This window comes from Panulirus ornatus, chromosome 21 (assembly GCF_036320965.1).
Source record: "Panulirus ornatus isolate Po-2019 chromosome 21, ASM3632096v1, whole genome shotgun sequence".
NCBI classification, from domain to species: Eukaryota; Metazoa; Arthropoda; class Malacostraca; order Decapoda; family Palinuridae; genus Panulirus; species Panulirus ornatus.
The window spans coordinates 3,368,970-3,396,789 of NC_092244.1; the positions used below are offsets into that span (position 1 = coordinate 3,368,970).

A 27,820-nucleotide genomic window follows, 5' to 3' on the forward strand; every position below is an offset into this window, starting at 1 on the left:
CTTAATTACCATACTGAAATCTCTAGGTTTAAAATTCAGCCACATATTCAAGACTCTGTCTCATTGTACCACAGCTCCGTCAACACTAAGGGACATCTAACCTTGGTTCTAGCAGCACTGACACGCTGTAAGTTGATTGTTGAATCACGAAGAAATCATCAGTCACCCTATCAACATTAAGTGAAATGCAGAAAATTATCTCATTAGTTTTAGCATTTTCAGTTGACTTCAATAGATTCCTTCAATAGATTCAGCAGAACTTTTGAGTTATCAGATGTGCAGAAATTGCAAAAACTTATACAAGTTCCTAAAACCGGTTTCCTCTTGCATTCCCATCAAAAGGTAGTTATTAGGGTAGTGTTGACCAGAATTCTAGTCATTAAACGTGGTAGCAGCCCTGTTTAAGAATACAGGGACATACGAAAAAATTAATGGAATGTCTTTTGCTGGGAGATTAAGGTAGTACATTGTACCCTTGCAGTGAAACTAAGGATAATGAGTGATTTTGTGCTGCAGTAATAGTTTAATGTTCAGGATATACAGTAACAGCATTATAGTTTACTCTGCAATGTTAGAGAGGGAGAAATATCGATGGAAATTTAGAGTTATATATACTCGAACCACGAAAATGAGTCGGTTTAGTTTCAGTGAGCCAGACTAGCTATGTTAGTTCTTGAAGTTGAATTAGGCTTGCCAATTCAGTTGTCGCCGGTGTCGGGAATGAGCTTGCGCATGTTGGAGAGCAGGTCTCCATGTGTGAGTGGTCCTCCGTTCGTGGATTCCTCGTCATTAGCATGTGGAGTATGTGGCAACCTATTAGATAGAGACTAATAGTAAGCTCCGTTCATATCAGTATAACTACGTAAGCCTTCCAACACACTTAGCACAACTCTATCACAATATTGTTTCATTATAGCATCTTGGAATCCATTCCACGCAATACATTTTCTCGGTTCACAGTCACTTCAAGACAGCCTCTCAGTTCACAGTTAGCTCAGCACAGCCAGTTATCATATTATAGTCTCTATACACAGTCTGCTGGAGAAAGCTACTATATGCAATAAGTGTTCAGTATTTAATTTCCGACATAGCATATGAGATTCACTATTTACAGGCTCACATCTTACACATCACACATCCTCCTCAAAGAGCCCACTACTCCACTACACTATAATTACACAAAGGCCGACCTGTGCCAGTGATGGCACCCCGGAAACATACACCCGACCTGTGCCAGTAATGACACCCTGAGAACACACATAGTTCACCACGTCTGCGATGGCATCCAAATAACACATACCCAACAAGTGCTAATAATTGCACATCCGAGAACGGGCTGTTTATTGAGAAGAGCCTGTGCCTAACTTTGTTTTGACGAATCTACACACACACACACAACACACACACACGTTTCAGATATACTGTGCTGTAGTTTTTCGAACTAGGGTGTATAACCTTTTATGGTACATACACAAATGATTTCTCATTCACCTATTTATACATATTTTTTCATACAAGGATGTGGAATGCTTTATGATATGTACACAAATGATTCTTATTTCTCATTCAACTATTTATACATATATCTTTTCATAGGTTATATTCCTCTAGCTTTGCACGTTCACATCTTTTAAATGATAGGAACATCTGGTTTTCCACACATGAGATGCATTTGAGGCATTTTAAAAGACCGTGTGTGTTCCCTGACAGTTTCGTATCTGTGGTGAAGGTTTTGACTCATATCATACTACTTACTGTGGCTTTCCAATTGGGACAACGACCTTGGCTGATGAGGCTGAGGATGACCTGCCTTCAGTAGCCTCGTCATGAGGAGCGTCTTCCCCAAGGGCATTGGCTGGGGCCAAATCCTCAGCCAATAGGAACTGACGCAGCTGCAGCAGTTCATGCACTCGCTGTTCCACTACTGACAAATATACAGACACGCTGGTGCTCGTTATCTCTCCACCACCTGCAGGAGTACGGTTCAAGACGTTAGCTCAGCCACGGACATGACTAAGAGAACACAGGGGGATAAGGCTCATTCTAGGGCAATATAAAGGAATGTCTTTCATATAGCAACTTACCAAGCTTCCAGTATAATAGTCAGTATACCGTCTACTTTCGTCCATTCATGCATTAGCCATCCGCAATGAATCAAATCCTATAAAATGGTTCAGGTATACCTAACGTGTCATGAAAGTACCCCTTAATAATTTTTCACCTATCCATTTTCATATTCATCATATTCTTCGAGTACCTACACTTTAGCAGTATAGTAATATATGTTGTGGATAGACATTTTAAAATTCGCTATGCATTTTGCTTCACAAATTTCTTTCTCATACCAGACCCCAACTCTATATCAAAATCTTCCTCTCCCATTCTCCTCTCTCGCACTACAAACTATTTCCACGAATCTCATTACGATTCCTTTCATGTATCCCTGTCACCTTCGCAGCACAAACTTCTTCCTTACGTCACTCTCTTGTCTCTCAAAAAAAAAACCTCTCTCCTCACATCATAAAATTCATCACAACGTAATCTTTCTACGTGTTGCCAACTCCTTCCTCAAAACACACTCCGTCACTGTAAAACTATCAAAACAATGTTTCTCATCACCTTTATTTTCAACTTAATATCTCATATCTGAACTAGTGCATCTATCAGATGTCTGCGCCATTTGTCCAGGTATAAAGGTTTATACACACTCCTAGTCTTGGTTCTTTCATATCACTTTCCCAGAGATCATCTCTTAAAGGTCCTACACTCAACGATCATTATAGATACATCAGCTGACAATAAACAGATCATTCAAGACTTGCAGACTCATGGTACCCAACCTTTAAGTCTTACATCTACCTACCGACAATGGCAATAATGGGCTGAGCATCACACTGAAGGAGATCAAAGAGCTCCTGGGTAGAGGTTTTCATCTCCGTCAGCGTGTCCTCTGCCTGCCTCAGCTCCTTCTCCAGCAGCAGTACAGCATTCTCTCCGCTGTCAACTTTCGCCTGTAAGTTACCGGTGATGGTGAAGGTAGCAGTACATTTGAATAAATGTGAAAAAGATATGAAATGGCAGGAGTACAGGCCATGGGAGAGTGTGAAAAAGTAGGAAAAGGAGTAAAAAATGGTTAAGAGGATGTATATGGGTGGTTGACCATAGAAAATTGTAGGGTTGGCTCCTAGAGAATCTAATGGAAGTGAGGAAAGTAAATACTGGAGGTCAGTGCAAGTCGTAAAGGCCAACGAAGGTCATAGAAGGTAGCGGGCGTGGGTAGAGCCCTCCTCGTGTAATCTCTCTACGTCACAGCCAGTTTGAAAACCACATAAAAGAGCCTGTAGTGCCGTAGGCGTAAATATGTTCTAATATACTGGAATCGTAAGGAAATGATACGTGGACCGGAGCAGGACATGAAACGACACGAAGCACACTACTGCCTCAAACTTTTCGTTTATCAGTGTCCCCATATGAATCCTTCAAGCCTAGAACAAAGAGCTCCCTCCTTACTGCAAACTATTTTTCTAAGTGTACATCCTTTTGATGATACTTTTTTCACACTCATTCGCTGTTTCCTACCTAAGGAAAGCAGCGCTAGGAACAGCCAAACAACGGCCTATTTTTTCACATCCACTTTAGTTATGTATAACGCACCAGACAGAGGACCCACCACCTACAGCTAAACCCCACAGATTATTCTGTGGTTTCTTCTGATTGCTTTATATGCTTTACTTCAGCCCAATGACAGCATGTCGCCCACTGTAAACCAAACTGAATAATTTCCATCTATTCCATACACGTATCACACCCTCCTAATTGTTCAGACCCGATACCTCAAAGCCTTCACTCCGCCGTTACATCTCAGTTCCCCTGCCACCCACTTCTGGTACGTAGATCCTCTTAGTCTTTCTTCGCTCATCCTATCAACTTGTCCAAACCATTTTAACTCACTCTGGTCAGCTCTATCGGTCAGACTGCTTGCTGACATAACCCGCTCTGACATTTCTTTCGTACACAATCAGTTAGCTTCTCACCACTTACTTGTTCTCTGACAATTCATTTCTAACACATCCACCCTATTGTTACTTTGCATTCAGGGCCCAAGAGTTGCAACAATACAACACTGAAAATATTATATCTGCAGTTAGGTAGAGGGCTTCTGGGAGTTCCCATTCTTGCTTAGCACGTGAGTGGTACTTGCAAAACGACGATGGTTTCTGGGAGTACTAACACATGCTCCACGTGTGATAGTACTTACTTGTAGGCTACAGACAGTTTTTTGGGAGTCTCTTCCCTTCTCGGCTGCCGATCCACGTGTCTCCTCGATTTGCTGTCGCACTCGGCGTACCTCTGCTGTCAGACTTGTCACCTGCAGCAAGTGAGATCCCTATGATAATGAATGCCAGATGTGCATCAGGTAAAAGGTTTCAATGTGATGGGGGATAAGCGCAGTTTTTATATATTATGACCACTAAATTCTGAGTGATAAGGAAATGAAGTGTGACAAGTCTTGGTACATGTCTATCATCCTCGTCATGGTCATAAGTCTCAGTACGGGTCGCTCATACGAGCAATGGTCTCTATGAGAACGAAATGCAATAGTCCTTAGCATATGTCACTTCTAAGTGAAGGTCTTGAGGTGAACAAAGTGGAATGGCTCCCAGTACAGGTCAGACCTGCCTGTTATTCAACACATATATGATAGTCTGCTAAATCATGGAAGGAGGTAAAAGTTCATTATGCCTTTCTATACCGAAGTTATTACTGAACACCTGTGTCTAGAAAAAGCATTCTTTTTTTTTGGAATAACTTAAGTACAGTAGTTAATTCAAATTTTTTCTAACTGGCATCGTATGGTTACTGGAAATGTCTTGACACGCCATAAAAAAATCACACTCGAAAATGCATCATATGATAAACTTCCGTGATTACTAAGCACCAACTGATACAATTAAGGACTCGCGTTATTTCCAAAGCCAGAATAAAAAGAGGAACTTTTAACTTAACTGTTATGAGATAGTTGTGGTAATCTTAGTCACTACGATGCTACTGCCAGTTACTAAGTTTTCAGATAGCGGTATGTATAGAGAAATAAGTACTTGAGAAAAGATCTTTTCCAATGGCGATTTCTGAGACAGACGCTTTGGAATTCTTAGGCAGCATTAATTCTTACCTCATTGTTGAGGTCAGAAATGTAGGTGAAGAGTGTGTAGTTGTCGTTCTCAGCTTGGAGGTAGTTGCTGACCAAAGTCTCCACAGAATCCTCGCCACTCATCTCGCGGAGGTGCGACACGGAGGCGCGGTATGTGGACAGTGTGTGCTCTGGGCCCCGCGCCTCGCCCCCCTCACCTGCACGTGCACATCACATCACTAAACATGACAGACAACAGCTCTTCCACACAATGTAACACATCGTCCAAGGATTTATGTCTCCAGGAAGATCACTGGAATAAGTACTTGTACAGGTATGAATGAATCCCTACCCTGTCTTTGTCTTATCTTTCCTTCATCCTCATAAGGTAGTCTCTACTCGGTACTTCCCAACAGACACTTGCCTCGCGACACCACTATAACATTAAGTGAATCACATACATATCAACATTATCAACCTACATATCAACCTTTTACAAGATAGGTAAAAAAACTATTTGTCTGATAATCGCGTTTCAGAATTATTTCTCTGTTGCATCATAAACCTTGAGCATCTACCTCGCCCTGATGATGACACTGAGAGTTTTAACTGTTTTCAGAACGCATCATAATTCACGGGAACTTAACCTATGATTATCAACATTGTTTACGTACAGATTGCTGTTTTTAGCTGTTGCTTGCAGAGATAAAATGGAAGTAATACAATATCACGAATATCAGTGCTATGCAGCTGTGATCCTCTGAGCTTCACAGACACCGTACCTTCTGGCCGACGTTGTGAGGTGTCGTCGTCCTCGCCAGCTGAGATTGTGGCAACAAAGGCCCTCAAGTGGTTCTGGTGATCGAGCGCTCGCTGCAGCTTCTTCAGTTCGTGGCTGTACTGCTGGGCGTCCCGCTCTGCCCGCTCCTTCAGTGCCCGCATTTTGGTCTGTGCCTCATCCCTGGAACCATAAGAATACTGAGATTCACTGTAGTGAAGAATCTCTTTGGTTTAAAGGTTTTCGTATAATGGAGGCTCATCATTTCAACATTTCATGCAGAAACTACTCTTACGTCCAGACAAAGAAAGGACTGCGAAAGACAGAATTACTGTTCAGCCATGTGAGATTTACTGTTTAAGGTGACAGGAGAACATGGGCGAAAAAATATAAAGCAATGCATTTTTCAAGACATTGTAATGAGAAGCAATCATCAGATATTTCAAGACGAGAAAAATGATACGTGTCAAGAGGAGCATACGCGTACGTAGGTTCACTGATGAGAAGCGAAAGCAGAGAGTATTTTTCATCAGCCACTCTGACCAAACGTCTTCTACCAACCCATAAATGTGAGTACACATTACCCCTAAAACGAGTTTAGAGTACAAGTGGAGCAACATTTTAAAACCCCAGGATGAATTTCTTCGTCTTGGAGTTCCTCTCGTGCAGTGAATGATATGATACTGTTGGCACCATTCCTGGCAAGATTCAGTCCACGAGGGAATAGAAAAGGTAACTGGTTGCCCCTGCGTCTTTGGTGGTAACAAGGAGCTTCCTTCTTCGCTTATCTAGGAATGTAATGGAATTTACCTATATGGACTGAGGAAGTAGGATGAAGAGTTGTGGGAGAACAGGGAACCTGAAGGTTTAGCCAGTGCTGAGAACGGAGGCAAAAACTTTTAGTAGGAGACCTGTGTGAGGGATACCTACTGCGTTCCCTGTTTCCTGGCCCAGTTTATCTGTCTGTGGATCACAAGGAACACTGATGTAAGGAAGGATATACACACTCTGGGTGTGGCAGAGGGGTTCGTATGGACGTGTGGCAGAGGGACTTAGAAGTTAGTAACCCAATGGAGAGCCTCTGACCTCAAGTGATGGTCAGGCTCACTCCCTTAGGGTCACGCTGTCCAAGATATCAGAAGATTAATAATCAGGAAAACATATGTTAGAATACACGAACTTGATAAAACAATCGACTTACCTTTCAGAATAAGCTTTAGTAACCTGATCCATGATGTCTCCCTTCTTTTTCACTGTTGCTGCCAGCTGCTTCTCCAGACGCTGAGCCTGTTAGGTCAAGTCAGGCCAGTTAGTTCTGGCTTCTTTTCAGACTACAGGGGACAGATAAGACAATTAGACGGTGTAATCAAATTTCTTAAATGAAATTGTAATCATTACTTATTTGCTGATATAATACACCAGTGACACCTCCTTTATAGTTAACAGGTAAACATCATAGTCGTGAGGTTACCTGTAATATAAACTTGTCGCGCTGCTTCAGGAGGTTCTCGAGTGTGGACCTGAGGACCCGGTTGTCCGACAGCACAGCGTTGAGGCGTACCGTCGCCTGCGGCAGAAAAGTCCGCCTCACTACCATGCTTGTGAAGGAGAAAAGGAACTCGAAAATAACCAGCAGAAGCTATTGTACCAAGAAGGATTTTCATCAAAAGGCAGATGACTGGGAAGGGACACCACCCTACCCTTCCAGCTTTACCCAGGAACATACTACGTTCACGTAAACCTCAGTCCCTTACACCAGCCTCTTCCAGGAACGCCTGAAGCATCATGAAACACCTGTCGTCCTCTCCTTTTACTGACCATAAGTTGCACGGATGGGTCGATTAACATTCAAGACTGACTAGTTAATTCTAGAATCTTAACTAATCAAGTTCGTCATTTGGTTAATCAGCGAAAAGTTTATCAACGAAACCGACCCAACCCTGATAAGTCGATTACCTATGGCTACCACAGGTACCTGCTGGATGCGGTTCTGGAGAGCTTTATTGGTGGTTAGAGCAGCCAGTCTGCGGGACTCCAGCTGGCGGGCAGATGGTACACGTCTCCGTGACTCCCGCACCTGCTTTTCCAGTCCTGCAATGGTCCCGTCCAGCTCACTGATCTGCAGACGTAAGGCAGAACGTTGTACCAGGCTCATGAGTATATGATGGGAGGGTATGGGGTTGCAGCTCTTACAAGAAGCACCAAATCTACAAAGGTGTATAATAATCAAAAGGGTGCAATTCCCTGACAAAGGGTTCTTCACACGATCAAAACGTTATGTTATATGAACGTAAGGAGAATCTCCTTTGCGGAGGATACGTCATATTATCAAAATGTAGCCTTATGGTTGAGATGACTTCTTTGATTTTCATAAAAAAGAAGAAAGAATTACCCACAGACACAAGTGCTTCACCAGCATTGGATCTGACAGGGGAAATCAAAATCTGCCTCTTCTTCAAAAGATGATTAAACCTGCCTCGAGAGGATAGATAAATGATAGAGGTAAAAAAAAAAAAAAAAAAAAAAACATGCAAAGATATCATGGTCAAGTTGTATGGGGAGAGTGCATACTGTTGTGGTTAAAACGGGTTATCACATAATGTATGGATCATAATATTCTGTCAGAATAAATGGCTTTAACTGTCGTAATACAATATGAATCAAATCCAGTCTTTACTAATAGATTAAATCACTCAATGTCCTAAACGACAAATGAAAATGCCCACTTGTTCTCAGTAGTATTCATTGCTTTTACTAAAGATTAGGACTGGCTACCAGCTCCAACACCATGTCCTTACTAACTTATGCCAACTACCTTGTTTCCACCAACGGACAGTGTCTAACTTATCATCTATGACAGTTCGTCATCCACATGATCCTTATCAATAGCTGAGGTTAACCACGTTGTCCTTCCTGTGGGCCGAGTCCATTCACACAAACCTGGCTGATACTCAAGATATTCCACCTTCGAGCACATCCATTCTAATCCTAACTAAAGACTAATTGTTGGTAATCAGTGTAATCTGACTTCTCTGAAGGTTAGAGTCATCCACCAGGTCTTGGTTGATGGTCACTGAATGAAACATGTGTCTGGTAGTTGAGGTAAATGCAAACGAATTTGTCCACCTTGCCCTTCCTGTCTGTCGAACTGCCTTGTCCCATCTGAGGATCAAAAGCAACCACCCACCTTATCCTTCTCCTTGTCGATTAGTTCTTGGTACTTGGTCTGCCGATCGAGGGTGGCAGCCAGGGTCGTGATGGTTCTCTGGTCTCGTGTCTCATTCTGGGGCGTCGACATGGCAGATAAATGGCTCATCAAATCACTCTTCTCCCTTTGCAGGTCACGTAGGATCTTCCTAAAGGAGGCACATATTTTCCGTATCTTCTTGAGGAGAAAAACATATAATATCTTCGAAATATATGTAAATAAAAGCCACAGAAATTAGAGGTAGTCATACGTGTACAGTCACAGATATAAACCTTACCGTATACACTCACCCACCCCTGCCTACCTAACACACGCATTCCTGCCACACAACCACTCCTGACTACCCACCCAACATCCAACCTTGCCTGCCATACACCCGGCCTCTTTGTCGGTCCTTACCTCTGACGACCCAGCAGCACAGTGGCCTCGTCTCTGTACTGTCTACGGTTCCTCTCCATCATGCGGTACTGCCGACGTAGACGCGCCAGGAGCGTCTCGGCGCCCTCCAGCTCCACATCCTCCCCAACCTCCTTCTTGTCCTCGCGCTTCGACATGCTGGCGTCACGAGACAAATAAAAGTAATAACTCATTTACCATTTCGTGAGGATTCTACAAGGATAAACCTGAAATCATTGTCTATTTAGCCACTTAAAAACACAATGCAATATAAAATTAGGAACAAAATATGCGAGGCATAATGTCAGAATTTCAATGTCTTTTATTGTGTAACATATGTATGAGTGATGCGAGGGTATTGAAGGGATGGGCAGATCTTTAGTGTGCCGGGGGTAACATGAACATGCCATAATATAAAAGTACATAAATTACGTTATGATCGTCATTATGATTTACGATATACTTCTTCCAGAATATGGATGTTAAACGTAAAACATTATCAAAACTCAAGACATTATTCATTTAAATCTAGTCCTAGTATTCCATAGTCTCCTTTCCTTTCGGTCGTCTCGTCTTTGATCCACCACACAAGATTCTTCTTTCAGTGGAAGAACACTCAGATACCTCCTTCCCATTTTTCCTTCAGATATGTTAGAAACAGATACATTAAAAACAATTCTTACATTTTCACCTTCCAAAGACTGGGTGATCTGGAGACCTATGAAAATAGTACCAAGGAAGACGTTTTCCTTCTTTTGATGTTACTTGAGAATTAACTCCTTATAGATTAGACAAACTAACAAGCAAGTTTCTTTAGCAAACGTTTTGTCTTTAGGTAATAAAGAGGTTCGAAGTGATTTTGGTCCAGGAAAGCGGAGTCGGGATTATCCTTCATCAATGTTTAAAGTTTATCCTATGCTAAGTTATGGTTTGTTAGTTATGTAAGAATATCCCGATAGTGCTATTCGTACCTTTTACCGATTGGTTGAAGCAACTTATAAACATTGCGAGCTTGATAATACGAATTCTTATCTTTCACATTCACCATCAAATCTATTAATGTAAAACTGGTTTGCTGGTTATTTGGGCTTTAGGCCGATCACTGTCAGAGATATCAACGAAAAATATCTATTTTCATCATGTCTTAAAGACAAAGCCACATACACGAAACATCTTAAAATGGTCAATATATTATGAGAGTTCCGGATTCAAGCTACGTATACACAATGCAATAACTGCTGCTTGTTTTTAAATACAGATATTACGAGATTCTTATTAATTTTCTAACGAAAATACACAAACATCAGCTAAATATTGTTGACAAAATTCATGCAGGTTATTATATTACGAAAATACTCAAACCTGTAGAGATACAATGAGCTATCGTGACTGCTTGCACTCGCCAATGTCAGCGTTGTTGTGGGCCAGCCGTTGCTAGGGACGCCCTGCCATAGTTACCAGCTGTGGCGTACAAAAGTTCAAATTCGAAACGCACGAAAATTAATTTATATGAAGTTCTACGTATCTTAAAGTTTAATTCTGATGTTTTCTAAATGGATAAACCAGTCGACATTTTCTTAAAATATAAAATATCGAATGGTCTCTGTAACAGAGCATCTAAATATATTTGAGAACGTATACGTTGGCACAAGCAATACTAAACAGAGTATAAAAAAATGAACCCGTGATCTATGAATTTTCAGTTATCTATACATCTAAACTAATTTCATTTATTCATATAGGCTTTTGCCATTACCAGCAAAATCATAGTACTGTTCAGAACGACTAAAACATTAAATGATCTGATGGTAATTCAGTAGGTTCGAAGAATGCCACTTCGGAACTCAATATGAATGTCTAAAGTAATTATCCCTTCCATGAAAGTGGAGAACAAAAGAATAGTGAGGAGGGAAATAACTCAGATGTGCAGGAAATGTCAGCACTAGAGTAGCCATAACATTACTGGGAATATGACTTAAGCGACTCTCAGACTGTGCCAAAAGTTCCTGTACAGTATAAAACGCTGCCCAAGAAAATGATACACTATAGCCTTGCAAAGGCATATAGTAAAGATTAAGAAAAAGGTACACAGAAAACAAAAACAAAAAACCACTATATCTTCATGTAATCTGCTAAAACATAGGATAATGAAAGGGGAAGTCTGCAAGCTTTCTTCTCTGAATAGCCTTAACTAAAATTCATTTAGAATATCATGACCAACAAAAAGACTTTATATTCACCTACACGATTCTACATGTTTAAAAACATATCCTACCTGAAGAACTGATGGCCTCAGTAGGATTTCTAAATTTCTATGGTGCACAGAAATTCAAATTTGGAAGGTTCAGCCTGATATTAAAATCTATCTGTTCATCTATATCTCTGTTGCCTGCTCCCAACTCCCTTAAGGGTGTGATTACGACAATAGAATTTCCATAAGTAGTGAACTCAATAGCCCTTTTTAACCTTTAGTGCCTCACACTTAACAGGCCACTGGGAAAGGGTAACTCTAGCAGTGTTTGCAAAGGCTCTACCTAATGCTCCCACCTGATATCAAAATGCACTTGCTCATTTACTTTAAAAACTAGCTTTACTTTTACTAGTATTCATTTTCAAAATCTTCGCTAGAGACAGCATCAAAACTATCCACCATTCTATTCAGTTCCTGCACTCAGTCTTCATATGTTACACTGCGAGTGAAATGTCACCTTTGGTGGGGATGTAGCACTGGGAGTGCTATCTTGCCAAAGAACTCTTCAAAGGAGTTCATATTTTCATACTACTGGCTTGCAAGAGCCTCTGGAAAGGGATTCTGCATAATACCAGTCTTTTCTTAGAAAGAAGTCCTGGGGTAATAATAGAATATATTTATCTTTCTTTTACTTTTTATACTTGTTCGCTACTTCCCACTTTAAAAGCAAGGTAATTCCAGGACCAAAAAAAGGCCTCATTTGTGCACTTCTGTTCTCTAGTTGTCATGTAATGTACCAAAACTACAACATATATCCAACAACCAGGCTCCACAGATCTTTCCATAGTCTTAAAATAAAAAAGTTTACTAGCTTATTCCTTTTAAGTTTACTTACCAGTGTGATCGTTTGTGAGCCTGGTTGCAAACCCTTTTCTGCCTTGTAACTTTTCTCTTTCACATTGGAGGATCCAGTTATGGACAAGAGTCCACATTAATGCCAGGTCTTAATATAGAGGCTAATGAAAGATAAAAAGAAGACAAAGGAAAGTATTTACAAATTTTGGAGGAAGTGAAAAACCTGTCTTTTAAAATGTGCCAGGTCATAGTTACTGACAGAGACAAGAGATGGGTAGAGAGTTCTAAAGCTTGGAAGGGTAGGGAAAGAAACAATTATCAAAATGACCCACACTTGAGTTGACAATGGCCACAGTAATCATGTGATGCAAAAGCTTGCTGAGGATTGCATAGTCTAGCTAGTGGTGGGGGCACACAGGTAGCCAGCCCTCGGGAGCAAAACCAAAGTAATGCCTATAGAAGAGGGAAAGTGGACCAACATTGCAGCATAGGGCAAGCGGGTCAAGTTTTGAAGTTAGGCAGGAAGAGTTTATAAATCAGACACTGTTTTTAAATCAACTCTGTCAAGTAAGGATGTAGAGCTAGAACCACCCCAGATGTGAGAGCAGTACTCTATACAAGAATGGATCAATCCTTTGTATAAATGGATCAACCGTTTGGAAAAAAAGAAATTTCGACATTCAAATAGGAACCCCAGTTTCTTAGATGCAGACTAAGCTATCTGTTTAATGTAGGGAATGTAGAAAGACACCACTGTTGATGGAGAAAGGGGAGAAGCTGGTCCATCAACAACCATAGTTACATTGGCCAGAGAGGAAGCTAGGTGTGAGGGAGGAAAGCCAAAAGAGGGGAACTTTGAGATGAGACCCAGACACCACATCCTGTCAAAATCTTTGGATATATCAAGGGCAACTACATAAGATTCCTCAAATTCTTTTGGGGATGATGTCCAGACATTAGGAAGATAGGAAAGAATATCAACAGTGGATCTCACCTTTTGGAAGTCATACTAGTAATCAGAGAGAAGAGATTCAAGGTCTGAGGATATGAGATTCAATGGGTTTGGAATGGTAATGTCAAAGCAACAGGACGATAGTTAGAGTTAAAGAAGTCACACTTTTTAGGGATGGGATGTACAAACATATGCCTCAAAGAAGGGGAAAAGCTCTGTTTTTTAAAAAGAAATAAAAGAGACAAACAAGCACAGGTTCAGGTTTAGAGGCACACTCTTTCCATACATTGGGATGGATGCCTTCTGGACCATAAGAAGGATTTCCAAAGTTTGAAAAAGATTATGGTACGAAACATAGGACTAGTAAGAGGAGCATCATGAAGTGATGGAATATCAGACATCCAAGGTAGAGGTAGAGGAGAAACAGGAACCAGAGTTGCTTTGTCTACAGAAGAGACAGCTATAGCACCATCAGAACAGAAAGGTAGAGCAACAAAAGTTGTCAACAAGGTACCTAAATAAGATTTCAGTATCAAAACGTTCCTCTTTACCATTACTTCCCACCAAAAGTTTCATAATTCTTTTCATATCACTATGTGTTTATGTTTGTGGCTCCAAGATGCATGGGTATTACTCTTGTGGCTGCCAGGTGCATACCCCATTAAGGTTCCTTATTCTGCATATTCCTACGGTAACTGATAGCTGTGAAATTTTTGAGGGTAAATCATTACTGCTGGTATATGGTACCTATACATAACTTTTTACTGCTACAGGAGATTTAAAAGGGGGTGGAAAATATCAACATGTATCTTATCCATGTGCATGACTCTCCCTAAGTGTAAGATGTATGTATGACTCTTGCCTCCAAAGTATGACACAAATGTATAGGGCTCTGGTCCTAAGTGTATGATATATAAGTGTAGGACTGAAAAAGTTTAACATATCCTGTATATTTATAAGAGTAATATACAAGAAGTCAATACTGAACAGAAAAAGGTTAATACATATGGTATCAAGCAAAGTTTATTTTTCATTCAAGAGTAAATTCACAGAGTTTAGCAATTCTTAAGAGCTTTATGTAAATTACTAATAAATTATGGGGTTTCAATGCTCAGTGATCAGGGCTGGGAGAATAATGTATTATCAAAATTTACAAGGTATGCCTATTTTTCTGAAAATCCATATATATACAGTTAATACTACAAACTACAAAAATATCTCTAAGTATATACAAACATAGAGCAAAAGAACTACATAAGACAATATACATATAGCTTGGAATATGATAGTCCATGTCTCAGTTGGCTGCTGCTCGTTTCTGTACAGAATCGGTGATAAGGTCTAAAACATCAAGAGCCGCTGCAGGGATGCGCGTTCCTGAAAAAATCATGCTTCATAAAATTTGGTTCTTATAATCCTAACGAAATTAATGCAAAGAAAATTAGTCTAACGTGTGTATATAGCTCTGCATAACATTTGATGATGCTGGACCAAGTTCACTTTATCTATAATCTTATTTTATATATATATATATCACATGGGCTCCAGATTCCTCTTGCACTCCATAGCTTGGGATAAGTAAGAAATATGAACATGTTTGAAAACTGCCTCAAAAAAGACAATCAAAATAAGGATGCAAAAGGAAAAATAATCAAAGAATTATAAAGTCTTAGGTTTTGGTACACTTAACATGACAACTAGACATGATGTATACAAGAGTCCACTGTTCTACTGTTTCTGATGTACCTTGCTAATCTGGGAAATGCAACCAGGTATAACAACGTCATACAGTGTACAAGTGAGAGGCCTATCATTTTTACTGCTAGGACAAACAACTGTTCATTTCTAAGGGAAAAAATGGCTTCTCTGTTCTATTACTAATATGCCCTACAGTCAAAACAACATAATAAACCTCTGAGGAAACGATAATCATAGTGGGGTATTCAACTCATCCTTAGAAACCATGGGTACATAAAAAGCAAAAGGCTCCTTCCAATGATGTATAGTTTGATATTCAGTTAACTGGGTAAAATAAAGTTCCACTGATGAGAGTATCAGTCAAATAGAAAAATCTGTTACACTTCCAATGCCATGAGCTGTCAGTAACTATGACAATCACTTAATTATTCAAGGCACTCTACAAACTGAAGTTTTCTACACGAGTAAAAACCTTACCAGGTCCAAAGATGGCAGCTACTCCATTCTCTCTCAAGAATTCATAATCCTGGGGTGGTATCACTCCTCCAGCAATTATCAATATGTCAGGACGTCCCAGGTCAGCCAACGCCTGTACCAGCTCCGGCACTAGTGTACGGTGGCCTGCGGAGAAAAGAATTCTCCTGAGTACTGAAGTCTTATACAGTATATATTAAGCAGTCAATAAACATTTTCCATAACAGCAAAAACAAACAAACATAACAATGTACAAGACAATTTACAGACAAAATTTATCTGTATTAACTTAAAAAATCCTTAGTAACACACACACACACACACCAACCACACACACATAGTAGTTGTTGGAAAAACTTATACAGTGGTACCTTAATTAATGATTCATAATCCTCCACACAACTTTAATAAACCTGAAAACACACACACACACACACACATATATATATATATATATATATATATATATATATATATATATATATATATATATATATATATATATATGTATGTATATTTGCGTGTGTGGACGTATGTATATACATGTGTATGGGGGGGGGGGGGTTGGGCCATTTCTTTCGTCTGTTTCCTTGCGCTACCTCGCAAACGCGGGAGACAGCGACAAAGTATATAAAAAAAAAAAAAAAAAAAAATATATATATATATATATATATATATATATATATATATATATATATATATATATATATATATATAAAATGATGAAAGTACAATCAGGATGGTACATTAAGCAACTCGGTTCAATAAATATGAAAAACTATTAACAAAGGGGTAATAACCGAGACTGAGGAGGAGCCATGCCATCTTGTCCCCACATTGCTACTCCAATGCCTATGAGTCCTAAACTTCATCCATCTCAAGTACAGCACAAATTGTGATACCTAATGCACAAATTCGTTCATAAAACATACCCAAATATAACGAAACCCATATACACAAACTAATAAAGGACAGGGGAAAATGTAGAAAAAAAAAATAGAAGTGTAGGATTAAAGATATTTAAGGGAGGGGTCGGGGCTTCAAAGTATAGAGCTTCCTCTGCATTAACATACTTTGTATTGGAATTATTCGTTATACAAAAACACATTTGGTGAATAAAGTTTCGGCTGAAATATGAAACGAGTCATTACATATCATACTTCAAAATTAAAAGGCCAAAAGCCCAATACAGAAATCGCACCTGCTGCCAAAGAAGAGGCTCCAACCACATGGACGTCAGCGTCTACAGCCTGCTGGGCGACCTCTGCTGCCGTCTGGGGACAAAGACAATGCAAAATTACTTATTCTTTCCTTTGCAGATAATGGATTGTAGGCGACATCAATCATACATCTTTACGATACATTACTGTTTAAACCTGCGCCCCTTCGCTACCTTGGCAACACTGGGGTATACTTTGGAAAGGTCTGTGGGGCCTGGATGTGGAATGGAAGCTGTGGTTTCGGTGCATTATACATGACAGTTGGAGACTGAGTGTGAACGAATGTGGCCCCCTTTTTTTTTTTTGTCTTTTCCTGGCGTTACCTCGCTGGATGGGGGTGGGGGGGGGGGATATTTCCTGCGTGGCGGGGTGGTGACGCGAATGGATGAAGGCAGCAAGTGTGAGTACATATGTGTATATATGCATATGTCTGCGTGTATATGTGCGTTTATGTGTGTGTGTGTGTGTGTGTGTGTGTGTGTGTGTGTATATATATATATATATATATATATATATATATATATATATATATATATATATATATATATATATATATATATATATCTTTTTCTTTCTTTCTTTCAAACTATTCGCCATATCCCGCATTAGCGAGGTAGCGTTAAGAACAGAGGACTGGGCCTTTGAGGGAATACCCTCACCTGGCCCAATTCTCTGTTCCTTCTTTTGGAAAATTGAAAAAAAAAAAAAAAAAAAAAAAAAAAACGAGAGGGGAGGATTTCCAGCCCCCCGCTCCCTCCCCTTTTAGTCGCCTTCTACGACACGCAGGGAATACGTGGGAAGTATTCTTAATCCCCTATCCCCAGGGATAATATATATATATATATTATCCCTGGGGATAGGGGAGAAAGAAAACTTCCCACGTATTCCCTGCGTGTCGTAGAAGGCGACTAAAAGTGAAGGGAGCGGGGGGCTGGAAATCCTCCCCTCTCGTTTTTTTTTTTTTTTAATTTTCCAAAAGAAGGAAGAGAGAAAGGGGCCAGGTGAGGATATTCCCTCAAGGCCCAGTCCTCTATTCTTAACGCTACCTCGCTATCGCGGGAAATGGCGTATAGTATGAAAGAAAAAGGAATATATATATATATATATATATATATATATATATATATATATATATATATATATATATATATTTTTTTTTTTTTTATACTTTGTCGCTGTCTCCCGCGTTTGCGAGGTAGCGCAAGGAAACAGACGAAAGAAATGGCCCAACCCCCCCCATACACATGTACATACACACGTCCACACACACAAATATACATACCTACACAGCTTTCCATGGTTTACCCCGGACGCTTCACATGCCTTGATTCAATCCACTGACAGCACGTCAACCCCTGTATACCACATCGCTCCAATTCACTCTATTCCTTGCCCTCCTTTCACCCTCCTGCATGTTCAGGCCCCGATCACACAAAATCTTTTTCACTCCATCTTTCCACCTCCAATTTGGTCTCCCTCTTCTCCTCGTTCCCTCCACCTCCGACACATATATCCTCTTGGTCAATATATATATATTTTCTTTCAAAACTATTCGCCATTTCCCGCGTTAGCAAGGTAGCGTTAAGAACAGAGGACTTGGCCTCTGGGGGAATATCCTCACCTGGCCCCCTTTCTGTTCCTTCTTTTGGAAAATAAAAAAAAAAAAAACAAGAGGGGAGGATTTCCAGCCCCCCGCTCCCTCCCCTTTTAGTCGCCTTCTACGACACGCAGGGAATACGTGGGAAGTATTCTTTCTCCCCTATCCCCAGGGAGAAATATATATATGTATATATATATATATATATATATATATATATATATATATATATATATATATATATATATATATATTCCTATGAGTCCACGGGGAAAATGAAACAGGAATATCTTGATCACGCGCAAAATTGTGATCCTTTCCATATATATATATATATATATATATATATATATATATATATATATATATATATATATATATATATATATATATATGTGTGTGTGTGTGTGTGTGTGTGTGTGTGTGTGTGTGTGTGTGTGTGTTTAGAGAGAGAGAGAGAGAGAGAGAGAGAGAGAGAGAGAGAGAGAGAGAGAGAGAGAGAGAGAGAGAGAGAGAGAGAGAGAGAGAGAGAGAGAGAGAGAGACTGGCTGACTTTAGCTTCTGCTTTAAGATGCAATATATCTCAGTCTCCTGCTTCTAACCACATTAGTCGCCTTCTAACAATCTACGTTAGGTAGATGTGTGGGCAGTACTTCTGTGCTAATATGAATGGAAAAAATACATCTAATTTCTCTACATCCAATTACTTGGATTTCATGCTACATTCAACACAACGGGGTTAACACGTTCATTAACATGTGCATCAGGAAACATTGCCAAATTTATTGCAAGAATTAAGGACTGGGGACAAAAGCCTTTACACCTTACAAGTCCCCCCAAGGGTACCCACAGGTAGGTATCCAGCTGTCATCTTTAATAACGTCAAACCTGTTTAGCAAATAAAGCATACTGCTTTAAAGCCTCTATCAAATCTTAGTTCTTTACATCTTGTGTTCACTTAATAACCCAACATCCTCACATCAGGACTAAGTACAGCTACTCGATGACTATACACCTGCAGCTTCAAATCTTTTGCTAACTTAAGTTTGCTGCATTAATCAATACTTAGTAACACCTACAACCTTCCCACTATTCTACAATCGTGTAGAAATCTTCTGTACAATTATACACAGGGCAGATGGAAATGAAGGCATTTTGGAACACCATCACAGTGATATCTGCCCAACAGCTTCTTAAATGAACGCCTTGAGGAGGGGGGTGAACTTAACACAGGTGGTAAGACTGAAGCTTCTCAAAATGAGCATTAATGCAACATTAAAAGAATAAGCACTCATTTCTAAAATCGTTAGAACAATCATATCATCCTAATACGAATGATTACATAAATAATATAAGGCAAACTACAGCACACTCTATTTATTGTGATTGCTGAGATTCGCGAATTTAAAATCACACCAAGTTGTTCATCCGCGAACAGTATTACCAAAGCCACTTCATCACCACTATGTCTCCAAAATCGCTGTCAGACTTTGATTCTGCATACGATATTCATTCATTACATATAAAAACTAAATAAATAATTTCAGAATTAAAGAAAACAATACAAAATACATAAAAAACTTCAAAATAACGAAAAGTGAAAGCCCTTTCTTCGTTGGTTAAACTGACGGAGAGGACCAATGGCGGCCGCGTAGTAATGTCATGCCAACATTGTCAAATATCTACCCTACTGGAGCATGCTCAACTGCGATCTAAGATGTACGCACTGTCTTGCCACAAGAACCTCGCCGTAACGTGTATTTCTTCCGCATAATAAACTAAAATCCTATATTATGACCTCCACTGCAGAGACGAATGTTACAATCCACTATGAGTTAAGGTTGGCAGCGCTGTTAAGAGAGAGGACAACAAACTCAGGAGAAACAACAGCTACCTCCAAGCATTCATGTAAACACAACCAAAACACGATCTTCCGAAGTTTAGGGACATGACACGACTTAAGTAATATACTGGTGAGTTGAAACAAAGTATCTGGTTAGCATGTGGCCTTGCAATTACTTGCTTCATTAGTTCATACCAGCAGTGTTGGTATGGTTTAAATTCAGAAATGATTCTATTAAAAAATCGCTCACCAGGAAAACAGGAAGGGTGGAACTGACTAATTAATATAGGTAAACCAGTCAGTATTGTATGTCATATAATATTCAAAAGTACGAAAGTAAATCAACTAATTACCGATGGGAGAAGCTTAAAATCCCATACCGGTATATATATATATATATATATATATATATATATATATATATATATATATATATATATTATATATATATGGTAAATATGGGCACAACTTGTATCACTTAGGGAAAATTAATTTCGTTTTGCGTTTTATTAGTTAAGGACAAAGTCCAAAGAGAGGCAGGGCCTTAATTGAAATATCAATAGGGTTATGAAACGGAAAATTAAGACAAGGATAAGTATGTGCAAATTTTGAAAAATTGAAAAACGTGAGGTTTAAAATGTTCCAGGTCATAGTTTCTGGGAAAAACACGAGAAGGTTAATCAGTTTTCCCTGATCTTTACAGCCCTCATCGATCATTTTTGTGACTTAATGCTACATGATAAAAATTAATGCTCCAGAGCATGCTCCCTTAACCACATCCATGTTTAGTCCTTTTTTGAAAAGCAGAATTTCATAATACACAGGAAGTGGTTTTGGCTATCTTTTTCAGTTTCCTAAAACAGCCTAAACAGAAGATTATGTTGCGATAAAGTAGGTTTAACTACACATGTATTAATATTTATCAACTTGGCTGGACACAATATGGCTGTAAATTAGGATCAGAAAACCCCTAAAAACCTCAATACAGCAATCACCTGTATTTCTTCATGTATTATCAAATCCTTATTAAGTCAGTTTTTTAGTACTTAAACCAAGGTGGAGCAGATATAGTTTCTTTTTTAAACTTTTTGGTGTTCATCCACCTCACCTTCAAATGTCTATGACCCAACATAAAACTAAATTGTAAGAAAATAATGTCCACACTATTTTGAGATGGCTTTAGATATATTGAAAGAGTAATAAGCTACATAAAAATACTCTAGAATGTTTACTTTGCATCAATATTATGCTAGGGTTATGTACACATTTATATAATTTCTGGATATTTACACTTATTTACTAATATTTACACTAACATTACATCTACTATTATTTCATCTGTATAAATAAAAATCACATTATTAACAATGGTTCACCACCAGCAGAATCATATTAACCATCATTAGTGCTCTTTAACGTTAACAGTTAAGTGTCTGCTGAATCATCATAACTATCATTTGTGCCTCTGAGACTATCACTAATGTACAGAGTGCACATGCCTAGCAGTGCTGGGGTTGTACCTTCTCCCATCGTGTTATGTGGGTACCTGACGATCTAGGAATTTTTCCCAGTGCTACTCATAGTTGCTTGTAACATAAGGCATCTCTTCATACACATAAAGTGTGCCTACCATTTCATATGAAGGCAAGAACAGAGAAGCCGTACAAGGAAGTCTCTAGTACTGACACTGTCAGTTATGCAAGTAAGTATGTTTGCATTTCCTAAAGGGCTAACAGAGGGAAATACTGCACTGCTGATTCAGCAATGCACTCTATTCTCAGTCCTCCTATTGTAAAGTACTACACTTACCATATACATTAACAAAGTATTTTCAAAAATGCAACAGTAAGTCCTGTAATTTAGAATAATCAATAAAGACAATGTCCGAATCCCATTTTTTTTTCAACATAGTGTTTCCAAACATGGAAATCCATTTCATTACATTTTACATCTGTATTCCCTCAGCAATGGATGAACAAGAATTTGACGAGATACTGACCTATCTCTCCAAGAGCAAGTATCCTGATGGCATCAAAAGTAAGGATAGTCGCAGTAACTGGCGCAAGAAGTGCCGACCTTTTACTTACTGCAAGGATAAGCTTTTTTATAACCACAGAAAGTATGGTGCTCTCTTAGCAGTGAAGGGTGTCAAGGAAAAGAAAAGAATATTGGAATCCAGTCATCTACAATCAGATGGGCGTCACCATGGAATCAACAGAACGTAAGTAAATGCTAAATTTGTCTTTAATGCCTATAAACAGACGATAGAAAAAATACATTTGATTTTGAAAAAATTATGGCAAAAACTTAAATTTCATATCGATTTTATTTTTTTTTTTTTTTGCAGACTTAAGAACATTAGCAACAACTTCTACTGGAAAACAATTGCTAAAGATGTTCACAATTATGTTAAAGAAAAATGTCACACTTGCATTGAACAAAGTAGTCAGCAGAACAATGCAGTACGACATGCCAACACAGCTCGGGGAGACTCAGACAGTGGAGTTAGAGTCAAGTCTAAAGAGAAAATTGTAGACAAAGCAATTGAACAGATAGGACTAGATGAGATTGGCAATATTTTAGAACCTAGTGTTCCATCACCCCAAGAACCAGTATGCAGTGTTTTTAAATGTGAGACAGTTGTACCTCAGCAAACTATGCAACAGCCATTAGTTCTAAGAGATCATATTATGGCACAGTGTGGCCTTGATGTAATTGGACCTCTAAGTGAGACTCATAAAGGAAAAAGATTTATTGTTGTACTGACAGACTGTGTGACGAAATGGGTGGAATCAATTGCTTTGTCAGAATTCACAACAGAATCTGTGGGGAGTTTCTTAGCTGAAACTATATGCCGTCATGGCTCAATCGAAGAAATAATGACAAAACACAATCATAACGACTTCTGTACTAGATTAACAGAAAGAATGTGTTCAGTGATGGGCATAACTATTCAAATGTCTGCTCTACTGCCTCCACAACCAAATGGATATACTGAACACTACTGGTATAATTCTCTCCTTTGTGGTGCCTTGATGAAGTACAGCAATCAAAATCAATATTACTGGGACATTTACTTACATCAAGTAATTTTAGCTTATAGGACATTTCACCAAAAAAATACTTCTGGGTCTCCATTTCAACTTTTATATGACAGGCCCACTCGTCTTCCAGTTTTAGATGTGTCTCAGTCAACTAATGATGGCTACTCTGATGAAGAAGAGGCTCTCTTAGTTCATATGACCAATTACATAAAGGCACTGTCATGTCCCACTCACCACCAACCTCTGGGAGTCCACAGCCATCCCAATGACAGGTTAACTCCACCTTATATTACACCAAGTAACATATCAACATCATCATCCACAACAAGCACAACAACACAACAGCAACCTAATCACCAGTCAACACACATCTTAGGGTCTTTTACACAAACTGTTCAAGCCAATAATCAAATAACTAACTCAAATCTTTCCTTAACTGCACCTGGGACAAACCTTCACCCAACATCACACAGTGCAACAGTCCACACAATCCCAGGCAGCAGCATGACAGCACAAAGCATTTCTGCTAATACCATGGCAGCACATACCATATCAGCTAACAGCTTAAATTCACACAGTATTCATGATAGCAATTTAACAGGTCATACAATTTCAGCTAACACCGTTGCACAAAGCATCCAAGTTAACAGTGTTGCATCACATAATATTTCTAGCAACAGTCACATAATTACAACCCCAACAATTACTCCTGTTGCCAGTCATGTCATCACACCACATGTGTCTGCAGCTCAGCCTACAACCGTCCAGTCTCCAACAAATATAACCACTCAGACCACCTCTGATGCTCATCCGGGACATATGGTCATGATTCACACTGAGGGGAAGGCTTATGCAGACTCATATTATGTAATCTGTCCACAATGACTCAAAAGTTGTACCTCAGAGAGAAATAATAATGCCGAAGCTTCCTTGAAATTACAAATATGCAATACGAAAATTTTTCGACTATTTTGATTTTTTTTTGCTATAGTTATTCTACCAAAAGCATTCTGTAAGCCTAGATGTGAACACTGGGATTTTTTAAGGAACAAGTAACTGACAAATCCCTAGTGTGACACCTACCTCCAGAAAACACAATTGAAAATGTAACGTATTTCCATTTCAGTGTTGTACCATGATTTTTCTATTCTAATGTTGAGGCCCATTAAAAAATTGATGGGTTCCTGTTTGCTAGAGAAATAACAGTTTCTGAATATCAGTTTTTTCTAAAGTATGCCTGCATGTAGCTCTTTGGCCCTAATAATATGGTTGAGATGATGTGGAGTCAGTTTAAGACTGCTTTACTGGAGGCTACCATTGTGGAAGCCCAAAATTGAGCTGCCACTACTATGTTGAGAGGATAATAAGGGGTGAAGAAGGCTAATGCTTCTCACCAGAAAAACTTAGAGTTGTAAGGTCTTCACCCTGATCATCCTAAAGAATCTCTCATGCTTGTTGGGATGACTACAGAGGAGAGAAACCTATTTACTTATCAGTTTTCATTTACTGTCTGCCAAATTTTATTTGATGGATTAGGTAAACACAGCATCTTTACCCAATCAATCAAATTCTTATCCCAAGTCCAGAGCACAAAAGTGAAACAAACTTTCATTTATATATATAGAAGTGCTTCTTACTTTTCACATACTAAGATGACACTTTTTCTTTTAAACTATTCGCAATTTCCCGCGTTAGCGAGGTAGCGTTTAGAACAGAGGACTGGGCCTTGACACATCAAATGAAATTAAATCCAAACACAGTTTATAATTTTCTGTTAAATCACACAATCCAAAAGCATTTTAAGTCTTCCATCAACAATGGCACGAGTCCCCGAGTTTCACTTACGCCTTAAAAAGTAATTTATCTTCTGGCATATACGATCAACCTTTTTTCTGAAAAATGTCTCCAATAGTTCTCAGTGTCTTGTATGCAAAAGTTTACACCATTTGTCTTCTATAAATCACTTTACTAATAGGAATAGCCTTTCATTTAAGTTACAGATGATCTGAAATATCATGTATATCATACACAGCATATATTGTATAACTTTCCCATTTTTCATAGGGAATGTGTTCCCATAAATAGTGTACAAATCAAATTCATGTAAATCATACCCATTTATTACAAAGAAGAAATGGGTCCGTCCCAGCTGATCTTAACAGGAAAGGGAGTATCGGTGATTAATGAGTGGTATCAGAGAATTTGCCAGGAAAACATTGTTATGTTAGTTTAGGGAAAAGGCATGATCTAAGTATGCTAAACTGATTTTTTTTGTTCAATGATGGAAAGCGTAAATCAAATTACACGCTTTTTTTTTTTTTACTGATTTTTTCTTTTTTTGCTGTTTCCTAAAATCAGGGCGCATCTTATATGCCTGTGTATCATACATACAAGAAAATACAGTCCATATTCAGTTAATAAATCCAAACTGATCAGGGCTGAAACACATATTTCATCACATACATTTAACGCAAGAATGAATCAACTCTCCATTCAGGTATCTTAACTTATTTCTCATTCCACAATGCTGCAACTCCTAAAACTTCATGCTTTGGATTCATGCAAATCAGTAATACAGTCACTTTATTCCCCTTTACCAAGTTAATTTTCAACAAATTTCTGCTAAACCAATCTAAAATATTTTTCAGAGTGGAAAGAGAGTCTTTGCTTCATTATCCTTCTCTTTACCACTTCTTATGGGATTGCATCTTTTTCAACAGTATAGAGGCCATATCATTTCACTAGGGACTGTGTGGTCTGTGTATCTATTTAACTCTTCCTTAAAGTCATCCGCTTATGTGTATCTTCAATGAGGCTAAATACTGTTAGTTCTTCAAATGAAAGCAAAGACTTATTTAAGTACCAAATTTCTGATTTATGATTCATGATTGCGTTCACTAATTTCACATACTACTGTAAACAGAAAGCATACATGTATTATAGTTATGAAAAAAAAATATTACCTGAAACAGTGGTCCAACATCTACATCAAAACCAAGGTCAGCAAAGCCAGTGGCAATCACTTTAGCCCCACGATCATGACCATCTTGGCCCATTTTAGCCACCAGAATCCTTGGGCGACGACCCTCAGCTTCAACAAATTCATTAATCTGTCGAAAGATTTTGAAATTACACTTGTTAGTAATTGCACCAATAGTGTGTGCTCTTAGTACTCTAAAAAAGTATCCACCAAGATAATTTATATGAATTATTCTATTCATCTATATTCAATACAACATTTGCCATTATAAGGGAGAATTTAAGTAATCTTGTTAATATGGTTTGACAATACATATCCACACACCAACGAATAATATTACACTCTTACAATCTCCCTCAACTTGGTCATCTACCTTAGCATATATTTTAAAAATCCCACTCCTCTCCCCCCATTAGGAAGTGGGGTATGTGCGGCCACCTCATCTTCCAACAAGGATAGTCACAATTGTCAATCTTCTCTTTCTGTGAAGTGTGGGTGGTGAAGAGGTGAGGGTGGTGGGAAGGAAAATGATGGGAGACAGTAGAAGATAGTGAAACGACATGTTGGGCCTGCCTCTGATAATCCTAGCTTGAAACAGCAAAATGAAGATGTTTGAAAAAAAATGTATGAATATAACATTACTAATGAGGTTATACAGTAACATTCATGCAGGATGTTATTTCTTGATAGCATTTCACTGGTTTCTTCTTATTCAATACCCTACACCATCCCGGTTTTCTGCACTGTAGGTTAATTGTTTACATGCAATAGATGAAAAGCTTTAAAAAAACTTCTTTCTACTGGTTAATCCTATTCAAGACTCACTGTAACATGTAATTAAAGTTATACAAAAGGATACTTATTTAATATACAATCCACATAACACTACAGAATAATAATAATTACCTAAAGTTTTACATAAAAGATCCTAGGGTATGTATCACTGCACCCAGTATGGATGAGTGTTCATACATTTCTCTTGGATGTTATTAATCAACCTCATTGGTTTTCTGTAATACTGAACATGTGATTGGGATTCAATAAGTAAGACCTACAGCATAATATAAGATGATAGGAAAAATGAGGCCAGTTTTTGTCTTTTTCATGGAACATGGCATGGGTTCGGTGAGGGTAAGGTTCTGTGGTGGTCGTCATAATTGCAGGATCGGTGACATAATAGCTTGGAGTTGTCATGACTAATTCATACAGATAATAAGCCTGGCATCAACTGATATGATTGCAAGGAACTCTTTATATGCCAGTTCATTAAATTTGTGCTAGACTTGCCCTCTGTCGGTGGCCTGTTAAGGGTGAGGCACTACAGGCTAAGAAGTGGCACTGGAGTTCACTAGTTAGGAGACTCCATTGCCATGGCCATCCCCATGAGGGAGTTCTAGAAGAGAACAGGTGTCAGAGATATAGATAGATAGGTTGACATCAAATTTGCCTTACA

General features: G+C 38.8%; 3 protein-coding genes across 7 annotated transcripts in view; 1 reads left to right on the forward strand and 2 right to left on the reverse strand.

Moving 5' to 3' along the window:
• Nucleotides 1-503: 503 nt before the first annotated feature.
• On the reverse strand, nt 504-14,380 carry LOC139756269 (coiled-coil domain-containing protein 63-like). Of its 3 annotated transcripts, XM_071675493.1 has the most exons (12): nt 10,876-14,380; nt 9,517-9,672; nt 9,097-9,265; nt 7,885-8,028; nt 7,381-7,476; nt 7,111-7,196; nt 5,914-6,092; nt 5,174-5,349; nt 4,259-4,369; nt 2,864-3,011; nt 1,756-1,969; nt 504-813 (listed from the first exon to the last, which is right to left on the reverse strand). In XM_071675493.1, the coding sequence occupies exons 2-12, from the start codon at nt 9,669-9,671 to the stop codon at nt 699-701; spliced, it is 1,593 nt and encodes a 530-aa protein (XP_071531594.1). In that variant the 5' UTR covers nt 9,672; nt 10,876-14,380; the 3' UTR covers nt 504-698. The 3 variants fall into 3 exon arrangements, with proteins under 3 accessions (XP_071531594.1, XP_071531595.1, XP_071531593.1); XM_071675494.1 differs by having other exon boundaries at nt 9,097-9,261; nt 9,517-14,380; XM_071675492.1 differs by having other exon boundaries at nt 9,517-14,380.
• Nucleotides 14,381-14,518: 138 nt separating this feature from the next.
• The window catches only part of LOC139756267 (methylmalonyl-CoA mutase, mitochondrial-like), a 35,191-nt gene continuing 21,889 nt past the window's right edge, over nt 14,519-27,820 (reverse strand). For both annotated transcript variants that reach the window (XM_071675488.1, XM_071675487.1), the window contains exons 14-17: nt 26,351-26,497; nt 16,885-16,957; nt 15,687-15,830; nt 14,519-14,888 (exon numbers count right to left, since the gene is read on the reverse strand). In XM_071675488.1, the coding sequence (XP_071531589.1) occupies nt 14,809-14,888; nt 15,687-15,830; nt 16,885-16,957; nt 26,351-26,497 (444 nt within the window). In that variant the 3' untranslated portion in view covers nt 14,519-14,808. The remainder of the gene's footprint in view (nt 14,889-15,686; nt 15,831-16,884; nt 16,958-26,350; nt 26,498-27,820) is intronic.
• On the forward strand, nt 20,094-27,221 carry LOC139756268 (uncharacterized). 2 transcript variants are annotated; one of them, XM_071675491.1, is made up of 3 exons: nt 20,094-20,473; nt 22,309-22,564; nt 22,691-27,221. In XM_071675491.1, the coding sequence occupies exons 2-3, from the start codon at nt 22,311-22,313 to the stop codon at nt 24,270-24,272; spliced, it is 1,836 nt and encodes a 611-aa protein (XP_071531592.1). In that variant the 5' UTR covers nt 20,094-20,473; nt 22,309-22,310; the 3' UTR covers nt 24,273-27,221. The 2 variants fall into 2 exon arrangements, with proteins under 2 accessions (XP_071531592.1, XP_071531591.1); XM_071675490.1 differs by lacking the exon at nt 20,094-20,473 and adding an exon at nt 20,859-22,045.

Bases quoted from the DNA above. Each gene is read 5' to 3' on its own strand.
- LOC139756269 (XM_071675492.1), bottom strand. From the start codon at position 9,707: ATGAGTTATTACTTTTATTTGTCTCGTGACGCCAGCATGTCGAAGCGC. The intron at 5,350-5,913 runs GTACGGTGTCTG...GTGCACGTGCAG, and splicing joins CTCACAACGTCGGCCAGAAG to GTGAGGGGGGCGAGGCGCGG. The intron at 814-1,755 runs GTAAGTAGTATG...TCTATCTAATAG, and splicing joins GTCCCAATTGGAAAGCCACA to GTTGCCACATACTCCACATG.
- LOC139756268 (XM_071675490.1), top strand. From the start codon at position 21,982: ATGAAGGCAAGAACAGAGAAGCCGTACAAGGAAGTCTCTAGTACTGAC. The intron at 22,046-22,308 runs GTAAGTATGTTT...GTATTCCCTCAG, and splicing joins TGACACTGTCAGTTATGCAA to CAATGGATGAACAAGAATTT. The intron at 22,565-22,690 runs GTAAGTAAATGC...TTTTTTTTGCAG, and splicing joins CACCATGGAATCAACAGAAC to ACTTAAGAACATTAGCAACA.